Genomic DNA, 13,694 nt, shown 5'->3' on the forward strand with positions numbered 1-13,694 from the left:
ACTCAAGGCCGCGAAGGGGCCCCTCCCTCGTTGTCTGACTGCTGGGCTAAGCCTGTCTTTGACATTTTCAGGGTTCCTGGGCGCGCTCGATCGGTGCTATGCCTCTTGCTGTTGGTTTCTTGGCGTTTCTTATTGGTCGTTTCCAGGTTTCTCCGTCCGGTTTCGATTTGGTACCCGTGCTTTCAGTTTCCAGATCGGGGAGGTTCAGGGACACACGATGCCCTGCTTTTGAACGAAGTGCCCAGCCGACACTGGGAACTTTCTGCTTAGGCTAGTGAGGGTGTTTTTTGGGGGGGGGTGGCAAAGGTTTGTTTAGTTTTTGTTTGTTTTGGACAGGTAGATGGGTCTTCAGACTTCATTCCTCATTCTGTGTGAGATCTTGACCTTGCTTAGTTCCTGTCCGAGGAGAAACCGAAACTGATGGTTCTGATGAAATTTCCAGTACCGCCTGTGTTTTTCTCAAGGAGAAACTGTGGAAACAATGCTCATGTCCTTTGCGTTTAAAACTTTTCTTAACTTTATATCTTACCTCCTTTCTGCTCTGCAGGGATAACTGCTTTAAACTTATTTTTGGTTCTGTCTCTGAGTGTCATGGTTATGTTTGATGTATTGCTTCTGGATGTATCTGGAATTGTAGCTGTGTTAGGAGCAGTCACTTGTACAGGCCCCCGCCCCCCACCCCACCCCACCCCACCCCCTAATCAGTGCCTTTATTCTTCTACTGATAAACTATAGCGTTAAGTAATGTATTTTTTTTTTCTTTTTCCTCTCCTATAGAGAGTACCCCTTGACCCTTCACATGCTGAGGTTAGGTATTAACTTTTCTAAACCCCTGCTGTCCTTACTCCTCATACCAAGCTTGTCAGCTGTGCTTTTTGCCTTGTTGGCATCCAGGATTAAATTGTCAGGGCTTTGGCTATACAAGTTTGTTTTAAAAGCTGAAGAATCAAGTAGTGTTGGTGATTATTGTCACTATGTAGATCTAGGTTGTGTACTAGGATTCTCTTTCTTTTCTGCTACGTTTGTCTTTTTGCCTGTTGCGTGTTTTCCACTGTACATGGTTCCCCATCCAGACTCTTATATTAGATATTCTATCAAGTCCTCTTTCTAATTGGAGACTGCTTGAAGTCTGTATTTCTGCTGCTGTGGCACCTGGTTATGTAGCCTAGCTGAAAAGCTGCTTCTTGATATTTTTAAAAATTTCTGCAGTTGGAGGTACTGTTTTTTAATCATTTTTCTTGGTTTTTGTTCTTACTTGAGTTCTTAAGAAGTGCTGTTGTAGTATGTGAGTTTTCTAAGTCCATTCTTCCTCGTAAACATGAGTAATCATTAGCTAGGCAGAGGTTGAGTTTGAAAATTGCTTTCCCTCAGAACTTGGAAAGCATTGTTCTTTTGATTTTTGTCATCCAAAATTGTTGATGAAAAGTTGAATGTTAATGCAGTTTATTTATTTAGCTAACACTTAAATGCAGTATATAGTAGGTACTAGGCATTTCACCAGAGAAGGCAATGGCACCCCACTCCAGTACTCTTGCCAGGAGAATCCTGTTAGGAGGAGCCTGTTAGGCTGCAGTCCATGGGGTCGCTCAGAGTCGGACAAACCGAGCGACTTCACTTTCACCTTTCACTTTCATGCATTGGAGAAGGAAATGGCAACGCACTCCAGTATTCTTGCCTGGAGAATCCCAGGGACAGAGGAGCCTGTTGGGCTGCCGTCTGTGGGGTTGCACAGTCAGACACGACTGGTGCGACTTAGGAGCAGCAGGCATTTCACAGATGAATTTATTAAATCCCCATAACAACCACGTAACTATTTCTTCTCCTCTTCCTCTTGCTTCTTATTACAGGTGAGAAAACTGAAGCACAGGCGGCTTAAGTAATGTACTCATGGTCATGTGGTTAATGCATGTCAGAGCCTGTGTCAGCCAGGAAGCCCATGCTCTTAATTTCTGTGTTCCTTTGCTTTCACTCTTTTGTAGTTGATCGGTTTTTCTTTCTGAATTTTAAAAAGAGCTTTATCCTTGATAATATAAGCTTGTGTGACTGTGTATTACAGATTTTTTTTTTTTTTTTAAGATTTTAATTCCTTTTCATCAGTGCTTGGCTGACTGTGAGTCTGGAGGCTTGTGTTCTGTAGTTATGGGGAATGCTTTTTTATTTTTTTCCCGTTTTCCTTTTACTTTGTTCTCTGAACTCTGAATACTGGTCCTTCTAGTTGATTTATTTTTCTTTTCTCTCTCCTCCCCCGAGGTATAATTGACCTAGAACAAACTGCACTTTTTTAAAGTGTACAATTTAATACATTTTGACATGTGTCTATCCATGGACTCATCACCACAATCAAGGTAATGAACATCACCTCTGAGACATTCCTTCTGCTCCTTTTTTGTTCCCCCAGCCCCTTCCTGCTGCCCATCTTTGGTCAACCACTAATTTATTTCTATCGATGTTTTCATTTTCTAAAATTTTATATAAATGGAATTATACAATAGGTACTTTTTAAAAAAACCTGACTCAGTTAACTTGGTTACTTTCATTCAGAGTAATTATTTTGAAAGTCTTCCATGTTGCTACTTGTATCAATAGTTTCTTATTTTAGAATTGTATTCTGTGTTGTGCATATATTACATTTTGATTTTCATTCATTGGATTGGTTTTCATTCACCTGATTGGTGAACATTTGGATTATTTCCAGTTTGTGGCTATTAAGAAAAACTGTGAACATTGGCATACAGATCTCTGTGTGGACATAATGCTTTCATTTCTTTAGAGAAGTGCTTGCATTGTATGCTGGTGTTTGATTATTTAAAAAGAAAAAACTAGCCAGACTGTTTAATAAAGAGGCTGTACTGTTTTACTGCCAACAGCAGTGTATGAGAGGTCTGGTTGTTGCTCTTCCTTGTCAGCACTGAGTGTGGTTAGTCTTTCTGGTTCTAGCCATTCTAGTGCAGTGGTACTGCAGTGTGAGTTCAATTTGCATTTCCCTGATGACAGATGATGCTGAGCATCTCTTTAGGTGCTTATTTGCCTTCCATATATCTTCTTGAGTTGGGTATCTGTTCAGATCTCCCCTTCCCCCCTTTTTTAAGAGTAAGGACTTTTTTTTTTTTTTCCTTTTATGAGACTTGAGGAATCTTAGTTCCCCAACCAGGTATTGAACCCAGACACACAGCAGTGAAAGCAGAGTCCTACCAGGGAAGTCCCTTTTCCCCATTGTTAAGTTGAATGGTTTGTCTTACTGAATTAGAGTTTTTTACATATTGATTTTTTTGGTAAATTTTTTTTTTTAATCTGTGATTTCCTTTTTCATGCAAAAAAGAGCAAAAGTTTTTAATTTTAGTAAAGCCTGCTTTCTTTTTTCTCTATATTACTGCTTTTTGTGTTATGTTTAAGAAATCTTTGTCAAAGCCAAGGTCACTGAGATTTTTCTTATGTTTTCTTAAGAGTTTTTAAAATTATACTGTTATAAAATTACACTTTATGCTATGCTTTCTCTTTTTTAGTTTGTTTTTTTTTTTTTTAAATGGTGAATCACATTGATTTTTAAATGTTAACATGAGTCTGGTATTTCAGGTAAATAAACCCCACCTGGTCATGGTGTACTATTTTTTTATATACGTGGGAGTCAATTTGCCAAATTACTGCTACTCATTTCTAGAATTTTTTTATCATTCCAAATAGAAATTCTGTACTCACCTAAACAATTCTCTGCTTCCCCTGCCACCTACTTTCTGTCTTATGAATTTGCCTATTCTAAGTACTAATGTAAGTGGAATCATGTATTTGTTATTTCGTGTCTGGTGTATTTCACGTTTTCATTTCGCATAATGTTTTTAGGATTCATCCTTGTTCAGCATGTATCAATTTATTATTTTTTTTTTCAGGATTTTTGGAAACCTTTATATGCCATATTTATAAGCAAACTGGAGTTTCTTGTATTTCACAACCCCATTCCTACAGTCTATGCTCTGGTCATTTCTGTATGAGAGCTGACATAGGGCAGAGTGCTGCCTTGTTTAACATCAGTTGGGAGTGTGTGTGTCGGTGGACTCAAATTTTTCCATTCTGCTTGTGTTTGTGAATGACCTCGAGACTGCAACAATATTAATTTGGGGTATAATAAAATTTTAGTGAGCAGATGAGTTCGCAAATTGGAATTCGTGAATAAAGATGACCAGTTGTATGTGCGCCACAGAAGTTGGTTGTGTGGATTGAGTCAGTAAATCCAAGTTAACAGCTTCGAATAGTGCCTTGCATTGATTGATAAGTTAATTTTGGTAGTTTATATATCCAAGTAAAAGTGGAGATATTTTTGTGTCTAGTTCTCAGTAGCATTGCGTCGTATAGAATTATGCTGTTTGCCTGCAGTGAAATCTAGGTTTCCCACCTTGTTTTTTTCTTTCTTGGTCAGACTTGTCAGTTTTGTTGATCTTGTAAAACAACCGCCTTTTGGTTTCATAGATTATTTATTTGCTTGTGGCTGCACTGGGTCTTGATGCTGCGTGAGGGCGTTGTCGAGTTGTGGTGTGTGGGCCTCGTGTAGTGGCTTCTGCTGGTGCAGAGCTTGGGCTCTCGGCACATGGGCTTCAGTAGTTGCAGCACAAGGGCTCAGACTTGCGGCTCACAGGTTCTGGAGCAGAGGCTCAGTAGTTGTGGCGCACAGGCTTAGTTGCTCTGTGGCACGTGGGATCTTCTTGGACCAGGGATGGAACCTGTGTCCCCTGCATTGGCAGGCAGATTCTTACCAACTGTGCCACCAGGGAAGTCTAGTTTCATAGATTTTTTTAGAAAATTGTCCTTTTTATTCTCTGTGTCATTTTCTCTCATATTTGTTTTCTTCCTTCTGCTTGCTTTGGATTTATTTTGCTCTTCCAGTGTCAAGTTGGAAGGTTAGGTAATTGACTTGAGATCTTTCTTAATACAAACATTTACAGCTATAAATTTTCCTCTGAACACTGCTTTTGGGCTTTACAATGTTAGTTTTCATATGTCGTATCCTGTTTTCATTCATCTTAAATCATTTTCTGATTTCCCTTCTGATTTCTTCTTGATTGTTTGTGAGTGTGTTGTTAAATTTCCCATGTTTACAGATTTGCCAACTTTTCTCCAGTTATTGAGCTTGAATTTTATTTACTTTGTTGTGGTTGAAGAACATGCTTTGTATTACTTTCATGCTTGTAAATTTATTGAGGCTTGTTTCATGGCCCGGTGATTGGTCTATCCCAGAGAATGTTGCACACGAAGTCGAGAATGTATATAGTCTGTTGAGCGTTCCACAGAAGTCTGTTATAGACTAATGCAGTGACACCTGCAAGGCTTCGCCTCTGAGATTAATGTCTGGTATCTGTTCTAACCCCAGCTGGAGGGCGGCTCCTCCCAACTGTCTTAAACGCCACTTCTGTCCCACAGACTAGCCAGTCTGTGGTCTAAGCTGTATCTTCCTTAGGTCCCTGATTCTTTTCTTGGTCCCTTTTCGCCACAACTTACACTGCCCTTGGGTGTGAATTTCTCCACGTTCTGTCACAAATGAAGTGAGTTCTGAATTTTCAAAGGTTTTCTTGACTAGATTGCTCTTTGCCTCCAGACTGTTTCCAAAGGCTTTAAATTTAAATGCTTTTGTCTTTTTCAAAAGATTCTCACTAGTTCAGCTGGAGAGCAGGTGAGCAGAAGTCCTCATGCTGTCATGTGGTAGCTCTCCTCACCAGTGTGCCCTCTGGGCAAGTGAAGATCAGGTTCACACGTCAGCACGCTATGTGTCCCCTGTAGTTCTGGCTGTGGTCCTTGATGCCCGTTACAGGTGTTGAGTTCATGCTGAATCTAGTGAAATTGCAATTAATCAGCCTGACATACGGCTTAAGGTACCAGCTCTGAATTCAGATGACTGAGTTCAATCCTGGTCTCTGAACTTGACAGAAGTATGACATTGGAAAGCCACTTAACCCCTCTGAGCATTTGTGTTCTCATTAGTAAGTGAGATGCTCTATACCTCACAGGGTTGTTGTGAAAAGAGAGGGAAATAATCCACGAGTAAAAGCCCTGAGAACAGTGCCTGTCCCATTTTAAGTATTCTGTAAACGGTGGTGGTAATTAGTAGTCCTTGGTGACTGACACCATATAAAAATGGAGAGCTGACATACTACGTGAAAAAATACTAATCACTAAAAATATGAAGCTTTTCTATTTGGCAACTACATCAAAATTTATGGCCTGAAATTTTAACAAGAATACTGTAATTTAAATTTTTCAGTAGCCTTGTGACCCTTTCTCCCCAAAATATCACCTGTGTTTTGTAAGTCTTTTCTGAGCTGCTTTTTTTTTTTTTTGTAAGTTCTGAGCTGCTTTAAGGGAAATCTAAAACCAAGTTCTACAATATATTATCTATCAAGAATCCACCTGCAATGCAGGAGACCCCAGTTCAATTCCTGGGTCGGAAAGATCCGTTGGAGAAAGTATAGGCTACCCACTCCAGTATTCTTGGGCTTCCCTTGGGGCTCAGCTGGTAAAGAATCTGCCTGCCATGTGGGAGACCTGGGTTCTATACCTGGTTTGGGAAGATCCCCTGGAGAAGGGAACAGCTACTCACTCCAGTATTCTGGCCTGAAGAATTCCATGGACTTTATAGTCCATGGGGTCGCAAAGAGTCGGACATGACTGAGCCATTTCACTTCCCTTTCATTAAATGGAGGGAGCTCTTACTGCAGCAGAACCTCAGGCATGAGTCCTGATTTTTCTGTGTCTGCGTGTGCTGTACCCTTAGTTGCTCAGTCGTGTCCAACTCTTTGTGATGCTTAGGACTGTAGCCCACCAGTCTCCTTGGTGCATGAGATTCTGCAGACCAAAAACTGAAGTGGGTTGCCATGCCCTCCTTCAGGGCATCTTCCCAACCCAGGGATCAAACCCCCATCTTCTGTGTCTCCTGCGTTGCAGGTGGGTTCGTTATGCTGCTGTGAAATGTGTGCAGGCTTACACAAAAAAATGCATTTACTTAAATATTACTGATAGTTGGGGTTTCTACCTTACATGTGAAGAGCCAGAAAGTTGTATATCGTTGACTAGAACAGCAGGTTGGTGTGGAGTTTATTTTAGGGGTTTTGCATTAAAAACTGTGGAGTGTATTTTTATACAGAGTCACTATTTGTGTGTGGACCATATTTACTTTTTCACATACCTTCTTTATCAGCTTGTGCAGAAACAGGGTGATCTCTCAGCTGCTTGTCTGGGATACAGATAGTTCTTTCTCCCCTCGTGCCGTGGGCCGTGGAGAAGTGGGCTTCCCACGGGGTAGGACTGCCCTGATAGCCAGCCTTCCATCAGCCAGGGTGCTGACTGCCCTTCCTCCGCAAGCACCCTTGTCCTTTGAGAATAACGGTCTCAAGGTGCCTGGTCCTCATGGGGCCTGAGACGGTGAGCGGAGGGGAGAGTGCTAAGTTTGACCAGCTGGACTGTTCCTGCTGTTGCTGCTTCTGGATCCTCCAGAGGCTCTTACGTGAGCCCCCTGTGGGCCTGGAGCCCTCAGATTCTCCCACATCTGCATGTTTGAGGCACGTCCTCTGATCAGATCTACTAGTTTTCCACGTTTTGGGCGTCCCCTGTGATTTACCAGTCACCGACGGTTCTTCTCTTGGTTTTCCAGCACAGCTCTGTAGTTGTGGTGGGATGTTTTTAGTCTTTTACGTGGTCCGGGGATAGAAAGGAAGGGCTGCGATGTGTGCTCAGTTTATTACTGGAAACCCCCAAAGATAATGAAAAGCTATTTGAGATGAATTGGTTTTCGTGTTCAGAGTAGCTGTCCGTGTAGCTACTCTTTGATTAAGAATCTCTCGAATCCAGCAGCAGACACACTCACATTGTAGTTAATGGCCAGCCTCTTGAAGAGTAAGTTCCTTTGTTGAGAATCTTCTCCTGAAGAAAGAAACTCTAGGGTTATGTAATTAATGTGTTGAAGATATCCTTAGAACTCCCAAGAGGAAAATGTGTGTCTTTCTTGTTGGGAATGCCTGGCGCTCTTTTCTCAAAATCAGGACCCGCCTACACCTTCTTCCCTAGGCTCTGCTTTCTAGGCAGGGGAAGTGGAAACTCATCAGCTACACTCAGCATTTGTTGAAAAGCTGCAATATAGCAAGCCAGCGGTCTATACTGTTTTTGTAAATAAAACTTTATTGGAACACACCTATACTCATTCATGTCCATATTGTTTAGGGGTGCTTTAATTTTATAAAGGCAGAAATGAGTCGTTGCAACTGAGGTCATAGGTCAACAAGTCAAAAATACTTAACTGTCTGACTTCTTGGGAATCATAGAGAAAGTGGGTCTGGCTTCTCCTGAGTGTGGTGTCTGGTTGGTTCAGGAGGAAGGGAGGTATGGACCTTGAGTGTAGAGCAAGTGGAGTGGCACAGCCTCCTGCCTTTGTAGAGCTTGTTTTTGTTTGAGAGTCATCAGACAATCTTCTCTGATAGACCTCAAAAATTGACTTGCTTTCCTTCTGGTTCACTGCTTCTGATCAAGCCCCTCTTTCCTGATTCACAGGGTGTCTACACAGAACTCTGATAGCCTCTTTCTTTGACACCCAGTTCTTCCGATTAGAAATGCAAATTGAAGCCCAATCTCATTCCTTCTCTCTCGAGGATCACCACTGTCCTGAGATTGGTGTTCATCCTTCATCTGCTCTTCTCTGTGGTTTCTGTTCATCCCTGAACAGTGCCTAGCACTGTTTCGATCATTTATAATTTCCTGTAAGTGGTATACAGGATGTGTTTTTCTTCACCTCCTTTTTTGGCTTAAGATATTTGTGACCATCCAGCTGGATGTTACTTTTGTAACATTTGTACTTATTGTTACTTTTGTACCTTTGGAATGTACTTTTGTCAGACATTGCAGTATATGGTTGTACCACAGTTCCATCAATCCTTTCTGTGGGCCCTGTTTTTTTTCTCATTAAGTTGACCTTTTGTCTTTATATCTTTTTAAAATAGCTTTATTGCAATATGTACCATATAATTCACCCTTAAAATGATACGGTTCAGTGCTTTTAGTATGAATGCAGTGGTATAGCCAGCACCATTACTTAATTTTAGAACAGTTTCCTCATTTCCAAAAGAAATGTTGTAACCATTTTCTGTCACTTCCTATCTCCTCCCTTCCTTTCTGCCCCACTGCAGATTGAAGCTAATCTGTTTCTTTCTAAAGATTTGTCTGTTCTGAATCATGTAAATAGGATCTTTTGTGGTCTTTTGTGACTGGCTTTTATTTAGCAGAATGTTTTTGAGGTTCATCCATGAGGTAGCATGTATATAATGGGTTTTTAAGTTCACAATTTTTTTTTAAAAATGATACGTTGCATGTGTTATTTTTAAAGTGCCTTTACTATTATTAAGAATAAAAACCTAGCTCTTATCATTTGCTAAAGCTCTGGCAGAAAGAAAGATAATGCTTTACCACAAAAATACAGTTGAGAGCCTCCAGGAGTGAGTGTAGCACAGTCCTTACCTTTTGAAGAACTTGCAGTGTAGTTGGGGGTTAGAATGGCAAACCAAGTAGAAAAACACAGAATAAGAAGAATTGTGAGGACATAGAAGAGGAGCAGTTAATTCGTTGGGGGGATGTGTTCAAGGTGTGATAACACGGTGGCATTCGATCTGAGTCTAGACTTTGGAAAATGAATAAGATGTCAGGAAGGAGTGTTGGTCAGGAGGGAGAAGGAGGAACAGAGGCGTTGAGAGATGGAAGAGCATCTTCTGGGAACAGGGGAGGTGGGGTGGCCTGAGCAGCGTTGTGGCAGGACCGAGGGCTGGTAAGGGCCAGGCTCGTGGATCTGCACGTGCTGTGGTGGCACTGGAAGATGTAGGCAAGAAAAGACACAGCCACGTTTGTACTTAAAAGAAAACTGACAGCATAGAGGGTGGGCTGGAGAAGAGAGAGCCTGGAAGTGGGGCAATCCATCCAAAGGCCGATCTTTTGGGTGAGAAGTGATGCCTGATGCTGGTAGCGGGAGTGAGAACATGTGGCATGGAGAGGCATCTTTCAGGTTAAGTTGAAATGGGCGGTAAGGAAGAGAATTCTGGAAAGACTCCCTGGTCTGTCTCTTGCACAGCCGAATGACTTGGGAATTTGGTCACTATCCCCCACGTAGTCAAGAGTAACTTGTGCTGGAAGCTTTAAGGAGTAAAAATAGCCTATCTTGTAACTTAAAGATGACTAAAAGTATTTTATTTCCAATTCAGAAATGAAGCACAGGTTCATACTGAGCCTAGGATATGTCAATTTCAGACTTGAACAGTCAAACCAAACTACTATTAATTATCACTTCCTCATAGCCAAAAGAATGCAATGGTGTAAAGATTCCTGTCGATGCCAGTAAGCCTAACCCCAATGATGTGGAGTTTGATAATCTGTATTTGGATATGAATGGAATCATCCACCCCTGTACGCATCCTGAAGACAAGTACGTAACCCATTTTTGTCGCTGATAGCACAAGTCACGGAGGAGTGCTATATGATATTACACTATTTGCTTGTCATTGTAGACCAGCACCAAAAAACGAGGATGAAATGATGGTTGCAATCTTTGAGTACATTGACAGACTCTTCAATATTGTCAGACCAAGACGGCTTCTCTACATGGCAATAGATGGAGTGGTAAGTGCTGAATGACTTAAAATCAGTTCCCCTGTGTTTGTTTTTGCTGTGTTCCCAGTGTCTAGAATGAAAGTCAGCTAAGTGAAGAATGGTTGACGATGATGAGTTTGAGAAAGAAAGCCTCACCTTTCAGCCTCTCATTCAGCTGTGTTTTGTGAGTGTGCCTGTTTTGTGCCAGAGCCCATGAGGTCCTGGGGGTGTTGGTGGCTGCCACTGCAGGGGCAGAGGCAGGGGTAGATGGGTACGGTGAGTTACCCAGGGTCTTCCTGAGCATCAGCAGCGCATGCAGGGCATTGGGGCGTGGAGTGGGCAGTGCTACATGGCAGTGAGGCAACAGAGAGGAGCAGGCCTTTGTCCCATTTATTTATTTATTTATTTTTGAAGAGTTAAAAGTAATGAATGAAATAATTTTGAAAATCCAGAAAGCTTTGGGTTCGAGAAGATTAACTTTTCTATTTATTCAAGGAAAGAATCTTAGCTGCCTAAAAACTTAAGCTACAAGTAAAGTATAGTAAAAAAAAAAAGTAAAGGGAACGGGAGTATGTCTTTCTTGGAGTAGATTACAGCTCACGTTAGCTAAGTTTCTTGCAGAATCCCTTTCACTGTACTCCACTGTGTTTTTCTGCTGGGTCAAGGATAAGTTATGTGCACATTTGAATGTTTATAGATATGTACCCATTCTTGTCTGTAACCCTTTTTTTTGTTTATGTTAAAAATATAAATGTAGATCATAGCACTTGAAAGAGTTAGATTAGGTGGTCTCATTTTACAGGAAAGGGAACTGTTTAAAGAGAATATGAAATAGCTTACTTTATGCAGACAGGAGGCTTGAGAGTCCCTTCCAAACCCAGTTCAGTAATTGCAAAACCTTACAGTTCAGTTCACTTCATTCACACTTACTCAGTGATTGAAGTTACATTTGGTTAGAGTGATATAAGATAAAGTGTTCTCTTTCTACCTGCTGTGCTTTATTATAGAGACAGCGTGATAATTATGGTCTTGTGAATCCCATTTAGAGGCCTTTCTTCCTTTTAGGTGTGGGCTCAGAGAAGGTATTCCTGATCCTGGCTCTGTGGCAACTACTCCCTCTCTGTGTGCTGAGTCTCTGAGTAAAGCGAGCTTTCCATCTGGGGTGCCTGAAAGTATTGTAGCCTAGTGGAACTGTCCTGGGCCCGCCCTTGTGCTGTGCGGCCCTCAGTGCTGTGGCCTCATAGAGGGGTTGTCCTTTATTGACACGTCACTCGTTCACCTGACTGCACTGCGTTTAAGGGTTTTGGTCCAAATTTAAGCCCTCAGGTTCTACTGTATGTGGTGAAAGGATTGTTTGGACGTATTACTTAGCTTTTCCATTTGAGTGCGCTATTTTTATCAGAGTAGCTGGTTCAAAATAATGTACAAATATAGTTATAAATGTTTGAAATAGTATGTGAATATGAAATACCCATTTTCAGGCACCGCGTGCTAAAATGAACCAGCAGCGTTCAAGGAGATTCCGAGCATCCAAAGAAGGCATGGAAGCAGAGATAGAGAAGCAGCGAGTCAGGGAAGAGATCCTGGCGAAAGGTAAAGAGCATGCACCTTGGGCTTAGATGTGTTACACGAACTGTGTGGAGGGGGCAGGGCTGGTGCCTTCTCCTTACAAGTAGGCAGGGTTTTAATTTAATCAAGATCCCAGGATATCCAGGAGAAGTTTATGTTCACTGTTGAGGAAAAGTAGTTAATAGAATCGTTTATTCCTTTAATAAGCTTTTTCGTTTCTGAACTCTGTAGTAAAAGGGAAGTGAAAGTCTCTCAGTCATGTCCAGCTCTTGCGAACCCATGGACTCTACAGTCCCTGGAATTCTCCAGGCCAGAATACTGGAGAGAGTAGCCTTTCCCTTCTCCAGGGGATCTTCCCAACCAGGGATTGAACCCAGGTCTCCCACACTGCAGGCAGATTCTTTACCAGCTGAGCCACCAGGGAAACTTGTGGACAAAAGGAAGGAATTAAGTAGGGAGAGCAAATTGTCAACTTCTGTCAGGGCGAGTGCAGCCCTTCGGTTCAGTTTCATCTGTCTGTAAACTAGAAATACATTGAGTGCTTCCTATTGCCTTTTGCTGTGGGGGCTATTAGGAAGCCGCACTACTGTAAGCGTTTTCCTCCCATCAGTCTTGGTGGCTTGCTTGCTGCTTCTCCATAGCACTCAGGTCTGTATGCAGAGGCCTGGGATGATGGCACCATGTTTCCAGGCTGTACTGGGATCGTGCACACTCACTGTGCCCAGGGCTCCCTCAGTTCAGGAAGGGGCTTGTGGGGTCGAATGGGGTCGTCTTTGCAGTCTGTCTAAGGCCTGATGGGTCGAGGCAGGAGTTGGCTGCGACTCAGAGAGGAGGGAGACCAGGGTGCTGAGCCCCTGGGATCGCTTCTCCCAAGACCCCTGTGGGTGAGGCGGGGTGAAGTGCGGTGCCTGCAGGGTGACTCGTTTGCTGTTGTGTTACCTGAGGCAACGTGATAGACCAGGAGAGCCACCATTATTGGTTCAGGATGTTGTGTCTGGCAGGTGGAAAAAGAGGCGTAGTGTAGTCGTCTGAGACTTGTAGTTACCGTGCATTTCATGTTTTTTAATTTGCTGGAAGTGTGCAAGTACATACATATTTTAACAGCTTGTAATTAATATTCTGATTACTGTTTGTATTTATAACAGGTTGTCTTTGCTTCTAAAGATGTCTTTTTTTCTTGAAGATGTTAGAAGCTCAAGAAAAGGCTTTTCAGTGATACAGAGGAAAAAATAGAATTTCTAAATCGCTCTAAGTGATATAAAGCTGTGATAAACTTGGCTTTTTAGTTTTTTCTTGGGCCCCTTCATCTTAAGAACTGTTACTGGGATTAGAGCCTCTACCCTGTGTGTGTGTGCACACGGACGCGTGTATGCCAGGTCATTAGGAAGAATGTCATTTTTACATAACGATAGAGTATCTTCCGTGTACCATGTCTTGTTTGACAGTCATATTAAAGCAGCTTCATGTAATTTGAGGGGAGGAATCTTATTTTCTTCGAAAAGGGGGAACATTGTTCCTCA

At 42.0% G+C, this 13,694-nt stretch overlaps 1 protein-coding gene and 1 pseudogene across 1 annotated transcript in view; one reads left to right on the forward strand and one right to left on the reverse strand.

Annotated features, from left to right (window-relative positions):
• The window catches only part of LOC104986143, a 13,952-nt pseudogene extending 13,359 nt beyond the window's left edge, over positions 1–593 (reverse strand).
• A 6,796-nt stretch (positions 594–7,389) lies between these two features.
• XRN2 (5'-3' exoribonuclease 2) overlaps positions 7,390–13,694 on the forward strand; it is a 54,698-nt gene continuing 48,393 nt past the window's right edge. The window contains exons 1-4 of the mRNA XM_010836603.1: positions 7,390–7,497; positions 10,314–10,441; positions 10,524–10,635; positions 12,087–12,198. Of these exons, the coding sequence (XP_010834905.1) occupies positions 7,390–7,497; positions 10,314–10,441; positions 10,524–10,635; positions 12,087–12,198 (460 nt within the window). The remainder of the gene's footprint in view (positions 7,498–10,313; positions 10,442–10,523; positions 10,636–12,086; positions 12,199–13,694) is intronic.

The sequence above is a fragment of the Bison bison genome, unplaced genomic scaffold, assembly GCF_000754665.1.
Source record: "Bison bison bison isolate TAMUID 2011002044 unplaced genomic scaffold, Bison_UMD1.0 scf7180017864063, whole genome shotgun sequence".
Taxonomy (NCBI): domain Eukaryota; kingdom Metazoa; phylum Chordata; class Mammalia; order Artiodactyla; family Bovidae; genus Bison; species Bison bison.